The sequence below is a fragment of the Lipotes vexillifer genome, unplaced genomic scaffold (genome assembly GCF_000442215.2).
Source record: "Lipotes vexillifer unplaced genomic scaffold, Lipotes_vexillifer_v1.1 scaffold418, whole genome shotgun sequence".
In the NCBI taxonomy this organism is placed as follows: domain Eukaryota; kingdom Metazoa; phylum Chordata; class Mammalia; order Artiodactyla; family Lipotidae; genus Lipotes; species Lipotes vexillifer.
The window spans coordinates 6,573,581-6,600,727 of NW_006798629.1; the positions used below are offsets into that span (position 1 = coordinate 6,573,581).

Below are 27,147 nucleotides of genomic sequence, written 5' to 3' on the forward strand. Positions count from 1 at the left end.
AGGAATGCCACCTTTTCCAGAAAGGCTCCCATGTCCCTCCCAGCTGGTCATCACCTCTTCCTTGCTTCTCTGAATTCCCTCAGTTCCTTGTTAACTTACCTGGCCTGGGGCAGATGCTGCTTTTGTGTGGGAACCAGATTCTTTGGACTGTTCATGACCAAGCCAGTCTCCAAACGTGGGATAAGCCAACAGTTTCTAATGGGGCCATTTTGTTTTATTTTGTTTGTTTGCTATTTTTTTATTTTTGGTGAAGTATTTTATTGAATTACAAAGTTGTGTTAGTTTTTGGTATACAGCAAAGTGATTCATATATATATATGAATATGAATATACATTCATATATATATATCTGATATATACATATATATATCAGATTCTTTTCTATTATGGTTTATTACAGGATATTGAATATAGTTTCCTGTGCTATACAGAAGGAACTTGTTGTTTATCCACTTCATATATAGTAGTTTGTATCTGCTAATCCCAGCCTCCTAATTTATCCCTCCCCCATCTTTCCTCTTTGGTAACCATAAATTTGTTTTCTATGTCTGTGAGTCTGTTTCTGTTTTGTAAATAAGTTCACTTGTATCATTTTTTTAGATTCCACATATAAGTGATATATCTGTCTTACTCTGACTTACGTCACTTAGTATGATAATCTCTATGTCCATCCATGTTGCTGCAGATGGCATTATTTCATTCTCTTTTATGGCCGAGTAGTATTCCATTGTATGTATGTACCACATCTTCTTTATCCATCCATCAGTGGACATTTACGTTGCTTCCATGTCTTGGCAATTGTAAATAGTGCTGCGATGAACGTAGGGGTGCATGTATCTTTTTGAATTAGAGTTTTATCTAGGTATATACCCAGGAGTGGGATTGCTAGATATCATGGTAGCTCTATTTTTAGCTTTTTAAGGAAACTCCATACTGTTCTCCGTAGTGGCTGTACACATTTACATTCCCACCAACAGTGTAGGAGGGTTCCCTTTTCTCCACACCCTCTCCAGCATTTGTTATCTGTAGACTTTTTGATGATGGTCATTCTGACTGGTGTGAAATGGTGCCTCATTGTAGTTTTGATTTGCATTTCTCTAATAAGTAGTGATGTTGAGCATCTTCTCATGTGCCTATTGGCCATCTGGATGTCTTCTTTGGAGAAATGTCTATTTAGGTCTTCTGCCCATTTTTTGATTGGGTTGTTTGTTTTTTTGTTGTTGAGCTGTATGAATTGTTTGTGTATTTTGGAAATTAATCCCTAGTTGGTTGCATCATTTGCAAATATTTTCTCCCGTTCTGTAGGTTGTCTTTTTGTTTTGCTTATGGTTTCCTTTGCTGTGCAAAAGCTTATTAGTTTGATTAAGTCCCATTTGTTTATTTTTGCTTTTATTTCTATTGCCTTGGGAGACTGACCTAAGAAAACATTGCTACAATTTATGTCAGAGAGTGTTTCGTGGGGCCACGTTGGAAATTTTCATTTTCAGTTGTCACAGTGGCTGAGGTGAGAGGTTTCCCGCAAAGAGTGGGACAGAATCATACATGAAGAGTGGTTCCATGTCCCACATGACTCTGAGATGTTACATAGATGATACATACCCTGTATAATTGTCTCATCCTAGAAACTAATTCTCTTTGACATCAAATTTGTTGAACGGTTGTAGTATGAAACTGAGTTTTCTGAGACTACAACTGCTGAGTAATGACTGAGCTTTGTTTGGTTGGGATTTTACCCAGTGTTTTTCATCATTTGAGAAAATCACATTGCACAGCGGGCACGTCACTTGAAGCATTTGTGTTGCCTCTACTGCACCTTGTGTTCATAGCTGTTACATTCACTGCGGTTTCACATATAGGTGCAAGCATCTAACTACATCATCATGTTTCCTGATGTGCTAGTACCTGAGCACTTATAGTCAAAATATGCATTTTTATATCATAAATCACTTTTCTGAGAGTTCTCTTTTATATTATATTCAGAGCATTATATTGATTTTTTAATTGTATAGGTATGTTGTATTATTTATGAATTTCATTTTAGGATAACAAAGGGGTCTTTAAAAATATTCCTTACCAATGGGCGCATTGCGTCTGAGGGTGCTGAGGACCATTGACCCTGCCGGTGGATGCTCCTCTGCTGGGTGTGAGGGTGTGGGTGTGCTCAGGGCGGTGATTCCCGGGGCGCTGGAGCTGACACAAGCCGCCCCACACCGGGTGCCTTCTGGGGAGCACCTGCTGGTTGCCTGATGTGTGAGGCAAGTCCTGGATCCCAGGGTGGAAAGAGAAGGCTAGCACTGTCCCCTGGGAGACAAGACTGAAAACTGGGTACAGGGCAAGAGGAGTGCAGGGGGTGGGGGGAAACCCACCCATGTTCTGTGAGATCAGAGGTTTGGAGAAAGGGTAGAGCTGGAGGTACCATCACGGGACCAAAACTGGGAGCTGGAAAATTACAGCTTTGGGTGATTATGGATCTCACTGCTATGAATGTTCTAGTACGTGTGTTGGGTGAACAGGTACTCACTTTTCCATCGGTAAACACCTAGGAGTGAGTTGCCGAGCTGTCGTATGTGCCTATATTCAGCTTTAGTAGACGATGACGGGAGTTTTCCAAAGAGATTGAAGCAATTTCCACTCCCACCAGCCAATGCATGAGCCTGAACAGGAACCCTATTCAGCAGCATAACAACGACAAGCAATGACCAGGAAGCCCCTCACAGACACTGTGTAAAGCAAAAGAAGGACACAAGAATTCATGTTCATATAAAGTTCAAATACAAGCACAAGGACTCCCCAGGGCTAGCAGCCAGGGTGGTGTACAGGGAGCAGTGCAGAGACTGGACGGGAGCTGAAAGGGCTTCTAGAGGCCAGGGAGTTCTGTGTCTCCACCCAGGTGCTGGCTTCTAGGGTGTGTCCCCTTTGCAGGAATCCAGTGGGCTGTACACTTGGGATCCGTGTCCTTCCTGCCAGGTACACTTCAACACTGAACATGTACTAACATTGAACACAGGCATGTGACAAGGAAGCTGTAAGTATCCAGGGCCCTCTCTTCATCTCCTCACACCTGTGTCTGGAGACTTTAAACCTTAGCTCTCCAGTGAGCATGGGTGACCTCGAATGTCTGTGTAGAGTCTGGAGTCAAATCTATGTTTGAAATCCTGGCTCTGAGTCTGATCAGCACTGCCCCCAGCCCTGCTGCCTCCCCCTTCAGAACGGTTCCTTCTGGGCACAACATCAAGGGTATTAACAGACACTGCCTTCTCCCCATCTGTTGGGGGCACCGTGTGAGTAAGTTTGAACTTGGCATTCCTTGTCCCATCTACAGAGTGACCAGTCAGTGTCTGGAGAAGCAGCCCTGGACCTCGTGATGGTCGCAGTGGCCGCACCATCTGTTCATTTATCCAGTGAAAGCAGGGGAGGGCTAGGTCCGGTACAGGCAGGAGGTGCGCTCACACCCAACAGCCTGGAAATGAGACTCGGAAATGAGCCGTAGTCTTCCCGGGCGTGGTGGACACCCAGAGGCCCTAGCACTGACCCCACGCTAATGAGCATTGTTTTCTCTGAACAGCCCTTCCCGGCCTGGATCAGAAGAAGCGTGGCGGCCACAGAGCATGCTGCCTGCTAACCCCCCCACCACCCCCTCTGTTCCCACCACCGTTCTTCAGAGGGAGCCGAAGTCCGGTGAGTAGCTTTGGGCTCATGAGAGAGCAGAAATGCAGGCCCCAGGGCCACCACACAGCTCACCTTCTCCACCACTGCTCAGTGGGAGTCTGTCCGGAGGGATCCAGCTCTCTGCCCTCATGTGGCAGGTGCAGCCCAGATTGGACATTTAGCTGTTTCTGGTACGTGTCTGTTCTCCCACCGCCTTAAACAAGTGATGGAGAGAAATGCTTCTCAGCGGGGAATTGGACTTGGCAAGGGGTCCCGTCCTCTCAAAAACATTGAGGTGAATTTATAACTTTCTGGGCTCCTATCAGTGGCTTGGACATGGAATTTTACCTTCTGTCTTTCTTCTCCCCAAGTGCTTGTGAAATTCCCTTCCACAGCCCGGATTGAACTTACACCATATCCATGAGGTGACACAGGAAACAGTCCTGTGAGAGGGAACGGAAGTGGGGAGAGAGGAAAAGGTGAGGAAAGAGCAGGGTCGGAGAAGCTGACCTAGAAGACAGCTGGCCAGGGCATTTCAGGGATTTGAGATGCTCAGATCTTTCCAGAACCTCTTAGACCTGTACCCTCCAGTACAGTAACCACTGGCCCTATGTGACCAGCTCCAGTTGAGATGTGCTGAGTGTAAAATACACATTGGATGCATTTTATAAGAATGTAAAATATCTCAGTAATTTTTTTACATTGAAATAATAATACTTGGGATATATTGGGTAAGATAAAATACTTATTAAAATTAATTTCACTTGTTTCCTTTTACCTTTTTTATGTGGCTACCAGGAAATTTTGAACTATATAGGTGTCTCGCATTGGTGGCTCACATTTTATTTCTCTTGGACGGTGCCGTCCTGGACATTGGATAAAAGGCCCCTGAGTGAGCTTCCTAACTCCATCCGAGAGGTCATTATCTCTCTGTAATCCATTCAAACCAGGTTCGTCTCAGAGCAGATGAGAGAATGGAAACTGGGAACCCAGAGGTAGCCTTCTTGAGACGCCCACTGGGGTGTCAGGGAAATGCCAGCCTCAGGGGCTGGGCTATAGAATAGGTCTGTGTCCAGGAGGTAACCATTCTTCTGTCCCCCAAGTCTGACCTGTAACCTGTGTTGCTTTGCCTTGAAGCTTCTCTCCCCAGACATGAAGAATCTCGTCCTGGAACTGGAGACCACACGGCCCCCATGCGCGCAAGGGTCGCTCAGCTCCCCCGGGCCTCCGGGGCCCCAGGTCGGTGCATCCCCCAGGCCCTACCTCGCTGTCCTCTGTTCAGAGCAGGGATGCCCTCTGGGCAGAGCTGCCCCTTTTCAGGTGACATGGGGTTGTCTTCCTGCCCTGGAGGAACCACATGGGCAGAACACTGGTTCATCTCTGGGGATTCTGCCTCCCAGCCTTGACGTCCTCCTCCACACAATGGGGATAATAACTTCCCTTGCAGTACTGGATTTGGGGGGTGACCAAGTGAGCTGCTTGGTCGCTTGGGCACCCCCCAAAGTGGTGATAATGGGTGTGGTTATTATTATAGTTATCACCAGAGAAACATTTGATGACAATGTGACCCCACCAGTGGACCCAGAGGTACCTGCATTCAGGCCAGAAAAATGGAGGTAACAGGGATCTTGTTACCCTGAGCTCAGTTTGGCCCCCAGATACTGGCACCACGTAGCTCACCTCTCCCCACCAAAGCTCAAGTAAGAGTGAGAAGCAGGCAAAATGCTAGAGAAAGGATTTTCTAGGCAGACAAAGAGTACCCTCCAGAGACCCTGTCTCATGGACTCCTGGCCCCTCTGGCCGGCCTGGGAGAGGGGGTCCATCGAGGAGGAACATCCCTCAGCCTGGGGTCTGGGCCTGCCATGGGAACGGGAAAGAGGAATTATGTCACCCTTCCTGGGGAACCCCTCCTGTGGCTTTCCATCATGGGAAGAAGACCAGACAATCTCCTCACCCTGGAAGCAAAGCCCCACACGCGGGGACCTGTTATCTCCTGCATCAGCTCAAACGACCACCACGGCCCACTCAATGTAGCCACAGTGCACCTGTTGAGTCCTCAAGCACCCGAAGCTTGCTCCAGCCTTAGGGCCCTGAGGCTTGTGGCTCCGGCTGTTTGGCACGCTCTGCCTTCTGATTTTCACTATGGCCAGCTCCTTTGTCCCTCAGCACTCAGTGTGCCCACCACCTCCTCAGACACGTCTGCTCGGCCACTCCGCCTGCAGTACCCTCCCCGTCACTCTCCACGCAATGACCTACTTTCTTTCTCGGCAGAGTTTTCTCACGTTGTTATGGTTTTCTTAGTTTTTGTTCCTAGGCTCCTTGGTCTCCCCTCCGTAACATGTCAGCTCTATGGCTGGGGTTGGCAAACTATGGCTAGGGGTCCAATCTGGCTTTTTTTTGTAGTTAAATATTATCATCTCTGGCTGCTTTTGCACTAACGGGTAGAGTTGAGTAGTTGTGTCAGAATTGCTATATCAGAGCCAAAGCCTAAGATACTTCCTATCTGGCTTCTTACAGAACCAGTAAACTGACCCCTGGTCTTGCGAGCAGGGACATTGTCTACCTTGCTCATGCTGTGTGCCCAGCCCACACCAGTGCCCGGGGGTTAGAGCTTCCCCATCAATATTTGTTGAATGCAATGAGGAAAACAGGTGGACCAGAGCTGCCACAGAGGGGCTGGGGAGTCCGCATAAAGGCATGGTGGGCACCCGAGGGTCAGCTCTGGGGGGATTTCTATCTTCCCAGCCTTGAAGTCCATACTGACAGCAAGTGATAGCACATGAGAAACGATGCTGAAAGCTCAGCCTCCCTGCACTGGTGCTGAATCAAATCTCAGAGACAGAGTTTGGGGTGAGATAGAAGAGGACAGCTTTATTACTTTGCCAGGCAAAGGGGGACACAGCGGGCTAATGCCCTCAAGACTGTGTGTCCCAACCCCAGAGGACTGGATGAAGAGTTTTATAACAGGGGTTCAAGGGTGGGGTCTCTGACAAGATTAGGGTGTGAGCAGGGCCTGCCCTCCTTTAACCTCATCTCATCTTGATGAGCTTCTCTGGTCCCTTTAGTCTTGCCTCAGGTGATCTCCTGGCTGCTCCTCCTTTGTTCGAATCCACCCTTTGGAACTCAGGGAAGGTCATAGAGGCTGGAGTCCTGCCTACAAGAAACAGGGGACAGTAAAGCCAGACACTATAAAGCTCTTAGAGGAAAACATAGGCAGAACACACTATGACATAAATCACAGCAAGATCCTTTTTGACCCCCTTCCGAGAGAAATGGAAATAAAAACAAAAATAAACAAATGGGACCTAATGAAACTTAATAGCTTTTGCGCAGCAAAGGAAACCATAAACAAGATGAAAAGACAACCCTCAGAATGGGAGAAAATATTTGCAAATGAAGCAACTGACAAAGGATTAATCTCCAAAATTTACAAGCAGCTCACACAGCTCAATATCAAAGAAACAAACAACCCAATCCAAATATGGGCAGAAGAACTAAAGAGACATTTCTCCAGAGAAGATATACAGATTACCAACAAACACATGAAAGGATGCTCAATATCACTAATCGTTAGAGAAATGCAAATCACAGCTACAATGAGGTATCACCTCACACCAGTCAGATTGGCCATCATCAAAAAATCTACAAACAATAAATGCTGGAGAGGGTGTGGAGAAAAGGGAACCCTCTTGCACTGCTGGTGGGAATGTAAATTGATACAGCCACTATGGAGAACAGTATGGAGGTTCCTTAAAAAACTAAAAATAGAACTACCATGCAACCCAGCAATCCCACTCAGGGCATATACCCTGAGAACACCATAATTTGAAAAGAGTCATGTACCACAATGTTCACTGCAGCTCTGTTTACAATAGCCAGGACATGGAAACAACCTAAGTGTCCATCGAAAGATGAATGGATAAAGATGTGGCACATATATACAATGGAATATTACTCAGCCATAAAAAGAAACGAAATTGAGTTATTTGTAGCGAGGTGGATGGACCTAGAGTCTGTCATACAGAGTGAAGTAAGTCAGAAGGAGAAAAACAAACACTGTATGCTAACACATATATATGGAATCTAAAAAAAAAAAAAAAAAAGGTTCTGAAGAACCTAGGGGCAGGACAGAAATAAAGACGCAGACATAGAGAATGGACTTAAGGACACAGGGAGGGGGAAGGGTAAGCTGTGACAAAGTGAGAGAGTGGCGTGGACATATATACACTACCAAACGTAAAATAGATTGCTAGTGGGAAGCAGCCGCATAGCACAGGGAGATCAGCTCGGTGCTTTGTGACCACCTAAGGGGTGGGATAGGGAGGGTGGGAGGGAAGGAGCTGCAAGAGGGAGGGGATATGGGGATATATGTATATGTATAACTGATTCACTTTGTTATACAGCAGAAATGAACACACCATTGTAAAGCAATTATACTCCAATGAAGATGTTAAAAAAAAAAGAAACAGGGGACAAAAAAAGGCCTCCGTGCCTGGGACTGCCACAGGCCCCGCTCGGTTTCAGAACCCACAGTGAACCCATGAGAAGGGGGTCCCTGCTGCCCCCAGACTGCGGTCTCCAGCCCCATGTGTATGCCTCCAACCTCGTGCAATCCCACGTGTGTCACTCCGAGGCTGTGCTGCCGACTCTGGGGACACAGTGTGAGGACCAGCAACACCGGCGTCACCTGGGAACTTGCTGGAAACGCAGAATGTCACCCTCCCCTCCTCCATCCCACACCCTTCAACCAGAATCTGCATTTTAACAAGACCCTCCGGAGGAAATCAGTCCACATCAAAGTTTGGGAAGCGCTGAGCTAGGGAGAGCACAGCGGCCTGATTCATAGTTCTCGTCCATTTCAAGAAAATGGAAAAACTGAGGCTCGGAAAAGAAAAAGGAATGGAACTGAAACTCTCCCTCCTCCCATCCCTGAAACAGGAGAATAAACCAAAGGTAGTGGTTCCCAAACTTTTCTGCACATTAGAATCCCCTGGGATGCCTGTGTCCCTCGGGAATTTTAAAAGATCCCCAGGGGTTTCTAATGTGCAGAGAGGCTTAGAAACCCCTGGCTGAGGGGTTGTTGGTCATCTGGACAAGCCTCATAGAAATCCTGTTTCAGACAGGTTTTGCGTGAGGCGTGCTCACCTGCAGATCTTGGGGATGAAATGGTGGCCTGGGGGTTTCGGTGGATTCCTCTCTGCTGTCCTGGGGAGCTTGGAAGACAGTTGGCCAACTGAGCATCTCATAGGCGCGTACGCTGAAGGCAGCTGCGTCCTGCCATAGGGGGTGTCAAGCTTTAGTGTGACGGGCCCTGGAGTCCCTGAGCTGGATTCAGCCCCGTTCCCGTGGCCGGGCCGTGGGACAAAAACGCACTCTTCACATCTTAAAACAGAAGACTTTTGCTGTACCTGGTACCCATAGATCCACCATGGGAATTTCTGTGTCAGCTGCTCCTGCGAGCAAAGCCTAACTTCCATCTTGTCTGGGCCCCGGGGAAACTTGGTAAGAGCAGCTGAAAAGACGTGAGAGGTGGTGCAGCATCTCGTTGTCAGCAAATAGCATATCTTCACGTGTCTTTCGCTGCTCTCACCAAGCACTCAGGATGTTTCGGGCAACCCAAGAATTCCAGGGAGAAAATGAAAATCACAGAGAGTAGGTGTGTGACCATGAATTACAATAATGGTGCTGCTGGAAACAGCCTAGAGAAAGCAAGAAGAGGGGGCCTAGGGAGGAGGGGCCTGGGCTGGAGAGTGTGGAGTGTCCTTCCTGCCGTGCCTGGAGCCCTTAATCTGCAGAGAGAACGAGGCTGCTGAGGAGCTAGGGCCCCAGGAGCCCCTCCTGGCCTTGGTTTCCTCCCACCAGCCTGCCTTGGGCTCATGCATGCTTTCTTCACTTCTTATCTTGATCATGTAGGGCCCGCCTGGGCTTCCCGGCAAGACAGGACCAAAGGGAGAAAAGGTACGAACCACCTGTATCTTCACCCCACCTCTCCTTGGTAGTTCCAGCCTGTTTTCTGGGGGCACCACTGAGGGTTTTCAAGTTCAGATTTCAAAGCACGTGCTAATCCTGCCTTAGTGTGTGAGGATGGGCTCCCAGGTGACTGGGCTGCTGAAGGTGTGGGACCCCGCCGGTGCATCTGGGGGGAGGCCCCCTGACGTGGCGGGGGGGGTGTGGACGGACCCCGCCGGTGCATCTGGGGGGAGGCCCCCTGACGTGGCGGGGGTGCTGTGAACTGCCAGGTGACCAAGCCACATGGGCATGCCCGCTCATCAGCCCTGCTAAGCCCTCTGATTCCAGAACTTTTCCTCCAAAGCAGCCTCTGCTACCTGTCTTCTCCATCCACAGGGGGAGCTTGGCCGACCGGGAAGGAAGGTATGGTCCATGCTGTCTGTCAGCATTACGCAGGCAGCTGCGCTCGGTGTGCATGAGTATGTGCACTCCTAGGGGTGGGGACCAGCTGCGCACCTCCGTGGCCCTGATACCCAGATGGCTGATGACAGCACTGCCATCCTGATGAGGACAGTAGTGACTGGCATTCGGACTTCTGCCAGAGGCTGCCAAGCCTGGCCAGATTTTCCCCAGCCTCACACCACCCCATCCTGCCATCCATCAGAGAAACCCTCCAAGGCCTCAGCCAGTGGCACCAAATGACTCTCACTGTCGATTTGATTAAAGTGGAATAAAGTGTCAGACAGAAACAAATGGCTTTGCTTTAAGGCCCAGCTGAAATAAATGGGAGTTACTTCAGGTCACGGGGACTCAGTAAACCAAACACATGTTATTAAGGTTCTCATTAGTGTCAGGAAGGAGTAAACCCCCTGCCGCTTGCTGTAGTCAATGGATGCTGGCACTGAAATTGTAGGTCTTGGTGATATAGAAGAAGGTTCAAAACTTTGGCCAAGAAAGATGCCTCTTGTTCTAAATATAAATTACTACTTTCCCAGTTAAATGTTTTATTCAAATACTTTCACTATCAATAAGAGCCTCAAACAGACCTTTGTAAGGCAAAGTTCCAACCCTTTAAGGCACAGCTGACCACTCCAGTCAAGGCCCAGCGGTCGACTGAAGTGCTGGGCGGGGAGGATTCTGCCATCGTCTCCATACTCAGGACTAACAAGGGCCGTAATTGATTGGTGATGTCTGCCGTGGATGAGGAAGGCAGGAGCAGGAACTAGTACACATGCCAGCGCCTGTGATGTCTGGGTAGGGGCTGAGCCTTCCACATCTCCAGCTTGGCTAACTGAAATTAGCCAGTGGGTGCAGAGGTCAACATATACCCCAAGTTGCTGCTCCCATGCTCTCTTGCAGGGCTTACTCCTCCATAGCTCCTTGGCTTATGTTGGGTTCCCTAGACACAGAGATAGAGATGGTCCATGCCATGTGCAAGTGAATTAATGATTAAGGGAGCTCTCTCCAGAGGAGCCTGAGGGGAGGGGAGACCCAGACGGGACAGGGAAAGAAACCCAGCATGGGCTGGTATCAGATGACATCCAACTTCAGTCTGATCCCTAGGGGAGCTCTGGAGTGTGAACGGCACCAGAGAATTTGTCCTGCCTTACCTTGATGTAAGGGGGCTGGGCTGTTGGCTGCAGGAAGGGGAGGTACATAATTGCTGGGCAGCTCCAATTGCCCCAGGAAAACCCACACTTGCAGGTTGTAAGAAGGAATGTGTTGGTACAGCAAGGAAGGTAGCCCCTGGGAAATGGGCATGCTGAGCAGGGGGGATAGACCTTGAGGGAGTACCCCCAACATCTGCTGCTGTTCTCCAAACATAATCCTCTCCCCTCCTACACTGCCTCCTTGGGGAAAACCTATGGGAATGCAGGGGACATTTGGGTGAATGGATAGACATGATAATGATCGAAGAACCAAGAAGTTTATAATCCCTTCCCTACCACCTTCCATTTCTTGAATAGAACAATCCTGTGTGTCGACATAATGTGACACCAAGGGCTTTAAATCATACCCGAATAGCCCAACTTTCTAGGCCATCAGTCTTTGGAGGGTGGGGATGAGGGTCCTGGGGCCATGCTTGGAGGCCCCATACTCCCCTCTAGGCCACAGAGACAAATCTGTGTTTTTAGAGGGAGGGAAACAAACCCAGCTGTCCTGACTTTTGTTCTCTGTCTTTGAAGGGCAGACCTGGCCCCCCAGGTGTTCCTGGCATGCCTGGGCGTGTTGGCTGGCCCGGCCCTGAAGGCCCCAGGGTAAGTGTGGCAGCTCTCAGGGCTCCAGTGGCATCAGAACTGGAGGGGAGAAGACGGCGGCTCCCCAGGCCCCTGGCACATAGTCGGTGAAACTCACTTCCTCCAGATGGGGAGGAAGGAGAGAGCCTGAGGACTGACCCGAGGTCCCTAAACACTTCCTCCTTTGCTTGGACTGCAAGACCTTGATCAGTCCCACAGCTCAACTTCTGTGGGAGGAGAAACGAGGGGCTGCCGCCTCTTTCCCAGGTGCCCTGTCCTCCTTTGTCCTGAGAGTTAGTGTGCAATTCTTTGGTTCCCTGATATGACGCAAGAGGGGCTTGTGTCTGGAAAGCTGTTGGCCTGTCATGCTAACTGGGCAGGGGGTGGAGGGTGAGGGCATGAGAGTTGGGGGCTGGAACAACGGAAATCCTATATTCACAGAGGGATTGCCAAATGCTGGTGAAATCCCCGTCCTCAGACAGGTTAGGAAAAGCTAATACATCCACACCCACGCCTTTTTACACACTTTGGTCATAGACTATTGGGTGCAGAGGCCACGACTCAGAACTTTGACCTGCAGAAGTCAGGGGTGATCAGGTGAATGTCACTGTCTGCTCTGACTCACTTATTGGCTGTATTTATTCTGAGAATAGAAAATTGTTCCCAGTCCTCTTAGGAAAAGTCCCAAGGATATTTCTTTAAAAATCCACTGTATAGAGCTGAGCCGTCCAATAGGGCAGCCACTAGCCACATGTGGCTACTGAACCCTTGAAACATGCCTAGTGCCACTGAGGAACTGAATATTTAATTTTAATGAATTTAAGTTTGAATTTAAAAACCTGTACTCAATTCAGTTAGTTGAAAATATATAAGTATTTTGGAGTAAATTGAGTATGTGAATCTGCTTTTTTAACTATAAATTTTTTGAAATCTAAATACAGATCAAGTATTTTAGATGAAAGTTTAGCACCTGAATTGAGATGTAATTTAAATGTAAAATACACAACAGATTTCAAATATTTATTATGAAAAATGGAATGTAAACGTCTCATGAATAATTTTTACATTGATGGAATGTTTAAAATGATAATTAGATTAAATTAATTAGAGTAAATAAAATATGTTGTTAAAGTTAATTCCATCTGTTTAGTTTTACTTTTAATGTGACTTCTAAAAAAAGTTTAATATTAAGCATGTGGTTCACCTTATATTTCTACTGTTTAGCGCTGGTTAAAGTTTTTCAGCACAAAGGGCACTGAAAGTTCCAACTGTAAACCATTCTGAGGGGTAACAGATCCCACTCATGAATCCTAGTCCCCTGCCTCCGTAGTATACACCCAGAGGCTGATGTTCACTCTGCTTGGCTGCAAACGTAGGGTAAGAGTATATGGAAACATCAGAAAGGCCCTCACTATGCAAAGAGTAGAGCAGATGTAGTTTTTTGGGGGTGCGGATACCTTGCCCTTTGAGGCCCCAGTGCCTGCATGCTCTCTCCCCCTCCCTTTCCCAGCCTTCTCTGGGAAAAGATCAAACATCTGTGAATTTACAACATGTTAGTGAGCATTTAGTTTGAAGACCTGCTCTACCTTGGACAATTTCATTCTATGTTTCATGTCAAATACCAGAATGAAGTGTGGAGTCTGCAGTCTTGGGCCCCTGGGAGCCAGCAAGGGAGGATTTGGGTTCCTCAGATTCACAGGCCAGCCCCAATGTCCCCAGTTCTATCCTGATCTTGCCCACGCCTTTCCTGGTTCCGTTTCTCTAGGAAATGTCACTGTAGGTCTTTTTTCCCCCTTCTTCTGATTCCCACAGGGTGAAAAAGGTGACCTGGGGATGATGGGCTTGCCAGGGTCAAGAGGACCAATGGGCTCCAAGGTCAGTGTGTTGGTCCAGATAGATTTTTCCAGGTCTTCTTACTAAGGTTCTGGAGCAGCTGATGTCTATAAAGTGGGGACTGTGTGGCTGCCATCCTGGGCTGGGGATTGTCACAGGGGCAGAGGGATGCCATTCCCGCCGTTATCTTGGGCAGCGAGGGTCAAGCCCCTGGACAACAAAGCAGATGGAAACCTTTGTTTGGGCCTTTGGGAGAGTAAGAAAAGCAGTGTTCTTTTTAGGCCTGGTTTAAACACAGCCCTCAGGGACATCTTTGTATTTACTGCTGCAACTCCCCCACCCCCCAAAAAAATGTGCAGCCCAATGTGGAGACACATCTCACCACCACATACAGGGATGGCTTCCACTCTTGCACCAAACCCAAAGGTCCTACAGGGCGGATTGTCAACTCACCTTCTGCTTTCTTTTAGGGCTACCCTGGATCCAGAGGGGAAAAGGTTGGTGCTTGCCTCTGATGGCTTCCCAGAGCCTGGTCTGGGCTGTTGGGTCTGGGGTCAGTGATGAGCAGAGGATGGGCCCAGGGGTCTCTTTAGTCAGCGACTGCAGCCACCACTCCTAGATATTACCCTGTCCTTTGTCAGGGGGCTGCGAGACAGGAGTGAGGGGCCTCCTAGCCAGGGCAAGTGGGTTAGGGAGGAGCTCCCGGAGGAGGTGGAAGCCCCTCAGGCGGGGCAGTGAGAGCTGAAAGTTGTGCCAGGTGCAGCGTGAGCACAGCTGACATGGGGTGCTGCACAAAAATGGCAGATGTGTTCTTAGAGCAAGCTTCTACCACACTACCTTCTTGTCTGTCAAAAACGGAGCAAAACCCAAAAAACCCAGCCAGACCCTGGGGACAAATTTCCTAGAGGATAAGAGAAAATCTGGGACCCGGAATTTTCTGTGGGTTGTCCTTTATTAGTGTAGAGGTCTTTAAGGTCAAAATAGAAGTTTATCTCACAAAGCATGCCTTCCCTGGGTCAGTCTCCTAACCTCCGAGCCTGTTTCTTTGCCTGGGAAGTGAGGGTGCTGACCTATGGAGCTTTCAGTTTGAAATGCTCCAGTTCCCCCTCCCCCACAATGGGGTTAACTCATTGACTCTCTCCTGTGGTTTCCTCCTAGGGATCCAGAGGTGAAAGGGGTGACTTGGGTCCCAAAGGAGAAAAGGTAATGGGCATTGCATAAAAATGATAAACTTCTACAGAAGTGGCAGCCCCTGCCCACCCCCATCTTGCAGGCTGACTGGCTGAATGAATGAATGAATGAATGGCTGACTGACTGATTGACTGACTGACTGACTGTCAGAATGACTAACTAACTGGCTGACCCTCTGACTGACTAGCTGGCTGGCTGACTGGCTGACTGGCTGTTTGTCTGACTGACTGACTGGCTGACTGATTGACCAACTGACTGACTGGCTGACTGACCGACTGGCTGACTGGCTGGCTGGCTGACATTGACTGACTGACTGGCTGACTGACCGACTGGCTGACTGTCTGTCTGTCTGTCTGTCTGACTCACTGGCTAGCTGACTGGCTGGCTGACCAACTGGCTGATGGCTGGCTGGCTGGCTGGCTGGCTCTCTGACTGGCTGTCTGACTGACTGGTTGTCTGTCTGACTGACTGGCTATCTGACTGACTGGCTGGCTGGCTGGCTGACTGACCGACTGGTTGACTGACCGACTGGCTGACTGGCTGGCTGGCTGACAGGACTTTATATTGAAGAGCTGACCAAACTCTTCCTCAACGCTTTCAAGCATTATTTCAGAGGCAGTCACTGTGTTTGTTGTTCTCTTCACAGGGTTTCCCAGGACTTCCTGGAATGTTGGGGCAGAAAGTAAGTACCTAGAAGTAGTAAAAATGGGTCTCAGTAACAAATTAGACCTTCCAAGCACAGCGAAAAGAGGTCTGCCTCTCCATTCATCAGGCATGAAAAGCGGGTTTCGCTGTGGAAGTTTCTGGTTTGAAAGGGGAGCAAGTTGTTGAATGCATCAGTGGGACCTCCCTCCACCTCAGTGGGAGGAAGGGATTCCCCACCTGAGTGCAGAGAGGCGTTCCCTGCATCTTCTGTCTGTCAGAGGGCTATGGGAGTGTTCAAAAGCAGAAAGCTTTGTGCCCGGGCACTCAGACTGGAGCAGCAGTGCTCAAGGGCCCTGGCGTGGGTTTGAGACCACTGCTGACTGCACCCAGCTCAGCGCTCCTTCAAGGGGGCCCATGCACTGCCGGAGGCCCACAGAGTTATTTTAGTGGGTGACAGCCGAAACATTTTTTATTTGATAGGTAAATTTATTATCTATTTAAGTATTTAGTGGGATTTGCTTGGGACAAGGCTTAGTAAAAAAGGAGTTAATTTGGTAGGCTTAAAGAAAAAATATTCAGTGAATAACAATAGAATGGTGTGCAGATGTGATAAAAAACTGTGAAAGTGGCAATTGAGTGACAGACTTTTTTTTAACTTTTACTTAAGGTTAAGGAAGAGGTATCGGGGGGGCGAGCGGAGTGTCAGAGAAAGGGTGCTTGAATGATCACTTAGGACAACCACCATCACAATGGTGGTTCCTCATGCTGTAAGGCACTGACATTGGAAACTAATTTTTGCCTAAGCCTCAGAGCATGATATTCTTCAAACAGGCAAACAGGATGCTTGCTTAGAACTCTAAATTGTTTTCAAGTTCGCCTTAAAATTTTATTTTCTAAACTTGAATGAACAATTTTTATCTGACTTTCTCTTGTCAGTAGATCATATTTAAATAATTTCAATCATCCGACATGATTGTAATTTATCACTGCCTAAAGCTGTCAAAAACTCTGTCTCTGCTACCTACATAGAGTGTTGGGTTAAAAATAAATAGATTAATTATATAAGCAACTGAAAGGAAACATTGAGAGAGACAATTTTATTTTAAAATACTTAGTCTAGGTTTTCATTCAGTGCAACAGTGGACATACATTCCTGTAAAATTAAGTATGACAGCTTCTCTGGTCTCTGCACCATTTACTAGACTTGCCATACAGAGTTCTCTCTCCCTCCCAGGGCAGCCTGTTTAAGACAGAGCTGATGTGATGACCATAATTAGGTCTTTGGAGAGAAATTAGATCAAGACATTACTGGCTGCTTCCAGCTGGTGAAGACAAGGACCACACTTTCTTCAGACGATCTTTTCCAAAAAACTATGCTGTTTATGCTGCTGTTTTCTCCCAGCCAAATAAGATACCTCTCAGCCCCCTCTAAACAGCCAAGGAAAATTATGCAAACATCTCCATGGCCACAGAGAATCCACCCTATCCTAGCAGGCCGAAGGACGTGACGGACGGGAAAGAAATCGTAGGTTTAGGGACAATTCTCGGTGAGGCAAAATGTTGGTAGCTTGACAAATTCATTATACTGGCTGAGCCAACGGGTAATTTCAGAGCTTTATGCTTGGTCCTTACTGTGTATTGGTGTTCCCTGGAATTTTCCATTGTGTTGTACCTCCTCTGGCCTCCCTGGGAAAAGTCGTCCGGGTGTTTATCCTCGTCTGAGTGTCCGGGTCAGCTCTTCACGGGCACCAGCTGTGGCCTAACAGAAACTCCCGTGGTTGCTGTTGCTAAGCTTAGCTAGTGTGGTGCCTTCTGGGCTATGGAGGGGTTACTGGGGGTAGGAAGGATGCCCTGTGGGGTGGGTTCATGAGCCGAAGAAGCCACCAGTGGGCCTGGAATCCTGGGTTTTACAAAAGGCTGGCCTTAAACTCTGGAACTCTGCAGTTGGTACGTGTGCTTCCGATGGTTCCAAATAGAGCTTTTCAATTAGGACTGTTGCTTACGCTGCTTTCCGTGCCTTTTACAATAACTAGATTGAGTATGTGAACATGTGTCTGGAGCATCTCTCCCACTAAGAGTTTTTATCTGAATCAAATGGGAGTGAGGTGGAACTCAAACCAATTTTTTACTGAAGAGTGGGGAATTATATAATGTGAGCAGAAACATCCCAAAGATGATAGTTGTCAAAACTGTGTCCAATCATTCAAAAACCCATAGATCTGAATTTGTGCTAAAAACAAAGCAAAGCACAGCATAAAATTTCAACTAAGAGAGAAGGCATTTCCCCCATCGGTGTTCCAGGCACAGGGGACTGAAATGCAGGCGCCTCCCACCCTAGCCTCTCTGGATGGGGATTTAGGAACCAAAATGTGTGCTGCCCGGCAGCTGTCTCTCTCAGATAGTAACCTCCCCACCCACGGCAACATTCTCCTTCCCGTCCTCTTCCTTGAAAAACCTCTCTCCCTTCACACAACCTCATTGCTCTCCCAACCTCCCAGAGCAGCCCGCCTAGAAAAGACTGGGAGTGAGCAAAGAGAGGCCCCGTGGCCGGAGATTGGATCGACCTGGAGCTGAGCTTGCTCCTTGTGCCCTCGTTCCTCTCTTGCTTCTCTTTCTTCTTTCCAGGGTGAAATGGGACCAAAGGGCGAGCCCGGGATATCAGGCCACCGGGGGCCCACAGGAAGACCAGGAAAACGAGGCAAGCAGGTATGGATCCCAGGGCTCACCGGACCTCCTGAGCTGGGGTGCGGGTGTAGAGAGGTGGGCAGGGCAGGGCGGGCAGGTCAGGGACATTGCGGGGACACAGTCTCCAGCATCCTCTGGGCTGGGGGGCAGTAGCAGCACCCCTCTGTGGTGCCTGGGCTCTCCACCGAGGCGGGAGTGAGAGGCGGATGGGGTAGGATGCCCGTCCAGCTGTGTCAAGGCTAGAGGCAGGAGTGGGTCTTCGGTTCATAAGAACAGGTCTGTCTTATCCAAGGCAACTGGGAGTGGAAATCAGGTCTGCTCATTCGCCCAGAAAACCTGCTTTTTGCCTCAGTGCCCCAGACGCATATGGAGTTCTGGAATCAGCCCAGATATTTCCCTGCTGTTCAAGGATCTGCTGGGTCTCAACAATAGGGTGCTTTCTCCTCACTCAAGATCCCCATTTGTAAATGACCCCTTTATTGGCACTATTCAGGGTTTAGGGAAAGTTTTCATTCTGAATTCCCCTGGTCAGCAGGCTCTTGTGTCAAACCATGTGATGTGAGCTGTCCCCAGGGCCTCAGAAAACCTCTCCCTTTTGCTCGAATGAGACGTGTGTGCCCCCTACTCTTTTGTTTGCCAGTCTGTTGGCTTTTTACCTCCTTTCCCATTATACATGAAATATATGATCATCACAGAAAACAGAAAATTCAGAAAACTAGGAAGGAAATCATCTAAAGACCTAACACCCAGGTACAACCATGTTACCATGTATGTACACTTCCTTCCAGTATTATTGCTTCCGTGGACTTTCTAGTCATTTGTTCCTTTTATATCTGATATATACTTATTGTATCCTAAATTTTTAACTTAAAAATCACAACACACACATTTTAACTTGTCACTGCATTCATTAAGCACTCTTACTCTTAAACATTTTTTTAAATCTCTGCATCGATTTTGGTAAATAAGTAACCAGAGTAGATAGCTTAGACAAGAGAAGCCTAACCAAATTATAAATAATGCTGAGAAGTGAACGTGTTTGGGCACATCTCCATTCTTTCCTTAGGCTAGATCTGTGGCTTTCAGACTCTGGCTTCCATCAGAATCATCTTGGGGGCCGATTAAATACAGATTCCCTGCCCCTGGTGCACTGGTGGTGGTCCCAAGTGTGCCTCTCCTCTTCCCCAATGTCGAGACCTTACTTCCCAAAGACTCTGATACACCTGGGGCTGCAGCATGGATTGTTGTTGTTTTTAAAGCCCCACATGAGTCTAATGTGCACCGGGATTCAGAACCACAGTAACACTACAAAGCCAATTCTGGTCTTTTCGAAATGAACTTAGGAAAGACGTAGACTCCAACCTGATGAATCAGCTTCCATGATGACTTTTTTTTTTTTTTTTTTTTGCGGTACACGGGCCTCGCACTGTTGTGGCCTCTCCCGTTGCGGAGCACAGGCTCCGGACGCGCAGGCTCAGCGGCCATGGCTCACGGGCCCAGCCGCTCCGCGGCATGTGGGATCCTCCCGGACCAGGCCACAAACTCGTGTCCCCTGCATCTGCAGGCGGACTCTCAACCACTGCGCCACCAGGGAAGCCCCCATGATGACTTTTGAAGTCACAATGTTCCAGTTTAATTTTTAAAGATTTACAGTTGGTGGCATGGCCATGGGTGGCTTCACAATAATGCCACAGATACTAATTTTCTAAAAACTAGGCTCAGAAAAAGAAGAAAAATGGAAAAATCTTTTCAAAAAAATCGTTTTCTCCACTACTGCTGCATTCCATCCAGAATGTGTTATGCTTGGGGTTCGAGAAGCCGGTTGGCTTCTGTCATCTAGTTCTTTCCTTGGGCAGTGTTTGTCTTGTCCTGGTTAGGGACGAAGCCAAGAAGTCTCTTTCTTGACGCTGTTGAGAATGATTCCGTCGGAGCAATCTTAAAAACAACACCAGAAACACATCTGGGAGCTCAGAGAAATTAGGGAAATGAGCTCATCCTCCTCCAGAGACGTTACAGACACCCGAGTGTGCTCCAGCCGAGACTGGACTCGTCAGCCTTGGGAGCGGGCCATGATACTTTCTTTTTGTCATGAATTAATTGCCTAGTAGAGTCTTACATACAGAGTGTTTGTTGAGCCATGGTGCTAAGAGTCTATGGAGGTTGTGGAAAGTCAACCCAAATCCTGGAATCAGAAATCTGGAAGGGGATCCAGGAGTAAGAACTGCAGATCCAGAAGGACTTTAGTGACCACCAACCCAATTCCCTGCATGTAGTCATCAGAAAACCAGGGGCCAGGGAAGTGGCCTGACCACCCAGGACCCCCAGCCAAGCCAGCTTCCAAGCAGGGTTAGAACCTGGAGATCTGAGACCAGCTTCTCCACAGCAATCTTCACATCAGCCTCCTGCTTCAGGCCTGGCCTCCGGGCAGACCCAGGACAGCAGCTCTTGACTTCATCACACAGATCTTCAGTCACGGAGACACAACATCCTTGACGGGAATCAGCAGACTTGGTGGCAGTAAAGGAATAAAGAACGCTTTTCCTGGAAAGCGCTCAGTGAGTCCCGCTCACAGGGACAAGGCTGTTCTGAATAGATGACTGAGCAGCAGAATATCTGATTACTGCTGAGGTCAGAACAAGGAGCATTCCCAGCTCCTTCAAGCTGTGGCACTTCCTGTGCTCAGAGCCAGCTGATGTGGCTCTTAGAAGAACAAGCCTTTGCTGTGGCTATATTAAGATGGTGTGACTTCCTTTGCCATCTGGGACCCATCTTGGTTGCCCCACGGAATGCTAAGGCAAGGCTTAAGACTCCCTCCGTGAGGGTGGAACTGGAGACAAACTCTGACCTCACGATCCCGCATTAAGTGTTTAAGAACTCCTTGGACATTGCCGAGAGCGCCCCCAGGGCCATGTTGACAAGGCGGCAGGTCACACATCACATGGTGGTGAAAGGTGTGCCCGGCCTGCCTGTTCCCCAGGCTTGGGGAAGGTTACTTTTCATTAGGTGGGCGAGGTAGCCACAGCACAAGGGTATGAAGAGGACAAGGACAAAGCCATCAGGCACCAGTCACCATCCTGTTCGGGCCCCGGGCACGAGTGGACAGTTAGCAAATGGCTTGGGGGAAGGATCTACAGGTGTGCCAGCCTTGGTTTCTGGGGTCATTCCTAAGGGCAGCTCTGGGGGGAGATGTGTGCTCTTAACCCTCCCAGAGCAGACAGCAAAGAGGACATGCTGTGTGGAAAGACTATACCTGCAGGTGTGCCTTTCGTTAAGAATCAGGACTTTTCTAACTGTGGGAAAAAGATGAAACCAAGCCAGTTGCTATGATAATCAGCTTGGCCCACAAAGCCCTTGATTCTGTGCAAACCACTTTTTCACGTTTGAGATCTCTGTTAGCCTCACAGCAAGCCTGTGCAGGTGTATATTGCCTGGCCCCATTTCACAGATGAGAAAACTGAGGCACAGGGCAACAACGTGAGTTACCCAGGGTCTCATGGCCAAGATGAAAACGTAGATCTCTCGTCCTAGAGCCAACAAACTACATCCGCTTTGTGTGTTCAGCTTCTCCTCCTTCCCCATTTGGTCTGGGGAAAGGAGGTGAACAAAACAGATTCTGGCCCGCAGGGAGCTTCTGTCTCCTGGAGAGACACAGAGGAAATGACCACATGAACAATGGTAGTTTTGATCAGGGATAAAGGCCATGAAGGAAAAGGGCCTATGACAGGGAGAACTGACTTGGTCAGGCAAGGTCAAGGAAGGCTTTGCCGCAAGTGTATTTTAGCTGGGAGCTGAAGGATGGGAGGGAGTTAGCTAGGTAGAAGGGTGGGAAGAGGGGTTCGGGGCCGAGAGAAGAGTCTGGAGAAGGGAAAGAAAAGGCATGGTGCTGTTGAAGACCAAAAACGCCAAAAGGCTGGGACACGCGTGGAAAGCCTGGCCGTGCAGGGCTTTGGAGGCTCCAGTAAGGAGCTGGGTCTTTATCCTGAGAGCATCGGGAGGCCACGGGGCGGGAACAGCTCTTGTGCTGAGACAGAAATTGTCCTGATGAGCAGGCAGGCCTGATGCCAGGTGACTGGCCTGAATCCCTGCTCTTTCCTGAGCCTTTCTTTCCCCACCTGCCCAGTGAGGAGTGTGGTTTGGATTGGTTCCTATGTGTCTAGGACAGAGCAAGAAGTGATGTCTGTAGAAAACAAATTTACTGTTACCCGAGGGGAGAGGGATGGGGGAGGGGCATATTAGGGATATGGGATTAACAGATACACACTACTATACATAAAATAGATAAGCAGCAAGGATTTACCATGTAGCACAGGGAGCTATACTCAATATTTTGTAATGACCTATAATGGAATATAATATCCAAAAAAACCCCACCAAATCACTACGATGTACACCTGAAAATAACACAATATTGTAAATCAACTATACTTCAATTTTTTTAAAAAAAAGTCATGTCTATAAACATGCATCCATCACTGTCTCAAATGTCATTTGCCCTGAGGTTTTTAGGAGCTTGCTGGTCCCTCTGGGACCTCTGGGACTGCATCCTCCCCCTGGCACTTGCTCCAAAGTGTAAGGTGGTCCCTAATTTAGAGATGAATGGGGGAGGAGGTTTGCCATGTCCTGCTCTTATAATGGGCTCTGCCTTTCTCTCTGTCAGGGGCAGAAGGGAGATAGTGGAGTTATGGGCCCACCAGGCAAACCTGGGCCTTCTGGTCAACCTGGCCGTCCGGGCACCCCAGGCCCCCCGGGTCCCCCATCTGCAGGTAAGAGCTACACTGCTTCACCTGATCCACACTGTTGCCCTCCTGGCCAGCCTCCCAGAGAGCACAGGGAGATGTCAGCAGAGGCATGCCTTGTGTTCTGAGTTGGAAAATGCCTGAAGCATTTCAATATATTTCTAATTTATCCACAATTAGACCCATTCAAATTTTACACGAGAGAGATAAACACTATTCGGGCTTTGTTTGGGCATTTTGGAGCACAGAGGAGTGAAAAAGAAAAAAAATCACATTGGTGATGTCATTTACACTTTAAGTGAAAAGTAACAGGCAAGTATTTCATCAACTAACACCGTCTTCTAGAAAAACGTTTCATGGCTCCAAGTAATGCTCTTAAACCTAGAAGTAAAGATGACATTGCAAATTTTTCTGTCTTACACAGTGTTATAAAAGTCCTTACATATTTGCATCGAATATAGAAAGAAATCACTGTAAAGGAATGAAAGTCTACCATTGAAGAGGGTACAGGTACACTGCTACCTTGTTTTACCTTGTTTAATTTGAGGAGCTAAGCCTTTTATTTAGTTTGTCAGCTCAAAGGAAGGCCTTCATAGCACATCATCTATATAAGCACAGCAGCTCTAGGTCCAAGAATACTGTTTACTGACTATGCAAGATTCTTTGTCCTCAGTTATACGAAAGGAATCAACATTTTTATTCTAATTCTTTTCTTAAGAAAATGAAGGCATTTAAAAATCCCAAAGTGCACTTTTCCCCACTGTGGTGAAGTGTTTACAACCACATCATGGGAAGGTCAAGAAATGTCATTTTGTTAATCCTTTAAACCAAATGAAAACTGGCTCTGAGACTCCAACCTGCTAGGATGCCAGGGAAATTCAATCTCAGGCATTAATGGGGTTCTCTCCACTTCTTCAACTGCCACAGAACCGTGGGGCAAAGATCCTGGGGAGTTATGGCAGATAAACATCACGGGAGGTCCCTTCAGCCCTTGATCTGCCCCATTCACCTCCGAAATGCCTGTTGCCCAAGGCCACACGATCAAGACACGTGACCACCTTCCTCACGCCAGGCTTGGCTATCAGATCATCTCCAAGCCTGAGAATCCTGCTCCCCAAGGCTCAACCTTCCCAGGAAGGCCCCACAGCCGTCCCTCCTGAGACCTTGGCTCTCCTCCAGGATGTGGGGGTCCCCCTGCTCCCACATCTGGGGTGATCCTTCCTTTTCTGTCCTCCAGCCCCTCCCTCCTCACACTCCTCATACAGCGCCGCCCCCTTAGGAGCTTTTCTCTTTTGAACAGTCTTCAAACAGTACCTGTTTCTCAGCAAGAGCAAGAAAGCACAAAGTCTTGCCACTTCCTTGAAGTCAGGAAGGAAAAAGTAATGGAAGAACAAACATCAATTACTGTGACGAGTTATCCTGCCACCCTTATTTCTAACTGTTAGGGGAGCTGGATTGAGATGCACCTCAGGCCATGTGTCCATGCCCAGACCCTGTTTCCCTGCATTGACTGGATGATCTGGATGAAGGTTCTTCCAGCCAGTCCTTTCCGTCCTTGGTTCGAACGCATAACGTTCCACTTGAGCCCATGACCCTGAGCTGCCAACCCCAGAGACTGGGAGCATGGCCTGAAGCCCGGGTTTTGCCTTTGGAAGGGATGCTCTTGACCCTTGGGGTATTTAGGAGCTCACAAAACTGAGGAATAGCCAGGAGGTGTGCGGCTTGGGGTGGGGCGTCCTCAGCAAACTAAGACCTTACTGGTCTCACTGTGTGTATCTGACTTGAATCCCGTTTCCCTTCTAGGGCCTGGGGTGGGGTGAGAAGGGCAGGGCCTGGAGACCCTCAGCAGCTCCCTCAGATGTCCGCTGTTTTGTCTTGCCAACCCCATCCCTGTAGCAGGGTCATCGTAATCCTATTTTCTCTCCTTGGTCCTCTGGCACCTTGTCTTTCAGCCTGGTATGCCCACCCCCTTCCCTCTTTACCACCCCATCCTCTGCCAGATCCCAACCTCAGTGCCCTCTGCCCTCCAGTGGACTCTGCTGTCTGTTGAGCTGGAGCATATACCTACAGTCCCTCTGGATCCACGTGGCCTGAAATAGTGTTCCCGTCATCCTCTGGTCCAGGGGTCCCCAACCCCCAGGCATGTTAGGAGCCAGGCCGCACAGCAGGAGGTGAGTGGCGAGCTAGTGAAGCTTCATCTGCCACTCGCCATCGCTCGCATTACCGCCTGGAGCATCCCCCTACCCCTAGCCCCCGGGTCCGTGGAATAATTGTCTTCCAGGAAACTGGTCCCTGGTGCCAAAAACGTTGGGGACCGCTGCTCTGGTCCACCCCACCAACTCCTCTCCTTCCTTCAAAGCACTCTCTTCAGTAAGGCCTTCTTGGTCCCTAACGGGATGAGTCTCCTTCCCTTGGGCCCCAGTCCCACGTTGCATCTGCTACGGCCCCTCCACTGTTAACTGTTTTCTGCAGATGTGTTTCCTCTTCCTTCTAGGTGGCAGGTCCTTGAGGCAGGGTCTTGGCCAAGTCAGCTTTGCATCTGCATGGCGCCGGGCAGGTGGGGTGCGTGGGGCTGGCCCCTGCAGATGCTCACACACCTGGTCTACTTTGACTCTCGGGCTGTCCCACCTGGATTATTGCATGGCAGCCAAGCAGGATGCGGGCCAGCTCTTTGACTGATGTCCCCTCCCTGTGCCCTCCTTTGGGTCATTTCCCCTTTGGGGAACCTCCCAGAGTGAGGCTGCTGAAGAAAATGGGGCAAGAATCCTGCTCTTTAGAAATGTTTTGGGGGGATGGGTAGAGAAGGAGAGGGAGGAATTTAAAAGAGACCTTCCTGTGCCCGGGACCAGCTGGGTCATCCTCAGGAGTTGGAACAGGCCTCCAAAGTGATTTCTTAGACTACCTTTGAGAGCCTGATAAAGTTCCACTCTCAGGAAAAAAATGTGTCTACCTACGCCCAAGATTCTGCTCACTGCTTCCCAGAGCTCCAGACCCCCTGCCCCCGATCCATCTTGGGATATCCTCAGGCTCTGTGGACCCCAGGTTAAACTCCCTGGTCTGGTCCATCCTCCTCCTTATAGATGAGAACTTTGAGCCTCAGAGATCACAGAGATTCCCCAAGGTCACAGAGCCGACTGGTGGCCACTCCTGGTCCAGAATTGGCCTGTGACTCCTGGTCCCGAGACCCTCCCATGTAGCCATGCAGCTTCTGCAGGGGCAGAGTGGTATGGGGGTGACATGGAGACGACTCCATGGTTCCTCTGCCTTCTCCCAGGTTACCCCTCGGACCTGCTCCCACTGCAGCGGCCAGTGGAGATGGGAGGCTCCCTGAGCAAAGATGCAGAGCTGGGTCCTCCGGCTGCCGGGGATGGGGGAGAGGCTGCCCGCTGGACAAGCTCCGAGGGGCTGAGTTGGGGAAGTTTGGGTTGCTGTGCCCTTCAGTGCAGCCTGGCAGGAAGCAGGCAGGGGTAATGGATGCCCTTGGACAGCTGGGAGGAAGCGGCGGGGAAATGATGGCGTGGGGGAGGAGGGCAGGAAGCAGGCTCCCTGCCACATCCTGTCGTCCTATCTGGAGGCCACCTCTGCTTCTGGTGCCTGGTGCTGGGGGGCGGGACGGTTCTCGGGAGATGGAGTGGGCAGGAGCTTCTCATTACCCAAGTTAACCAAGAAAGAGGGGCTGGGGACGGGGGAGGGAACCACGGCAAAATGCCTTTAGGATGTAATTTGCAATAACCAAATTACAAATTTGGCTGAGTCCTTCCCGACCCCAGACATGGCATAAGTGAATCACTGTGGTACCTGGGAATTGCCAGCTTCCTGCGAGCATCAGTATTCCTGGACACGTGTCTTTTGAATGGCATAGTGTTAAGTCAAACATGAACTCAAATCTCAGCCTCACCACTAATTAGCTGGATAATGGGACAAACTCCTGAGCCTCTCTGAGGCTGTGGTTCTGGAAGAGCAGTTGGCGGTCAGGCAGGCGGCTCCCATGCTCTCCCGTCCTTGGTTAACTCCCCAGAACATTCCTGAGCTGGTGGGGTCTCTGTCCCTCCAAGCATGAGACTGGCGTTCCTCTCAGATTGTATTTGTATTTCTTGTTAGAACGAGCGATCATAACTTGGTGTAAGATGCTGGCAAGCCTCCCTTCCCGGCCGGCTGGCAGCATCCCTATCTTGGACACGTCTGTCCACCGGCTCAGGAAGGCTCAGGGTGTGGGCATTCCT

General features: G+C 49.1%; 1 protein-coding gene across 2 annotated transcripts in view; it reads left to right on the forward strand.

Moving 5' to 3' along the window:
- COLQ (collagen like tail subunit of asymmetric acetylcholinesterase) overlaps window positions 1-27,147 on the forward strand; it is a 67,065-nt gene that overhangs the window by 32,081 nt on the left and 7,837 nt on the right. The window contains exons 2-12 of one of the 2 annotated variants that reach the window (XM_007470635.1): window positions 3,566-3,678; window positions 4,786-4,887; window positions 9,562-9,606; window positions 9,994-10,020; window positions 11,784-11,855; window positions 13,647-13,709; window positions 14,138-14,164; window positions 14,826-14,870; window positions 15,505-15,540; window positions 18,129-18,209; window positions 22,846-22,951. In XM_007470635.1, the coding sequence (XP_007470697.1) occupies window positions 3,566-3,678; window positions 4,786-4,887; window positions 9,562-9,606; window positions 9,994-10,020; window positions 11,784-11,855; window positions 13,647-13,709; window positions 14,138-14,164; window positions 14,826-14,870; window positions 15,505-15,540; window positions 18,129-18,209; window positions 22,846-22,951 (717 nt within the window). The remainder of the gene's footprint in view (window positions 1-3,565; window positions 3,679-4,785; window positions 4,888-9,561; window positions 9,607-9,993; window positions 10,021-11,783; window positions 11,856-13,646; window positions 13,710-14,137; window positions 14,165-14,825; window positions 14,871-15,504; window positions 15,541-18,128; window positions 18,210-22,845; window positions 22,952-27,147) is intronic. The other variant, XM_007470636.1, reaches the window with a different exon arrangement.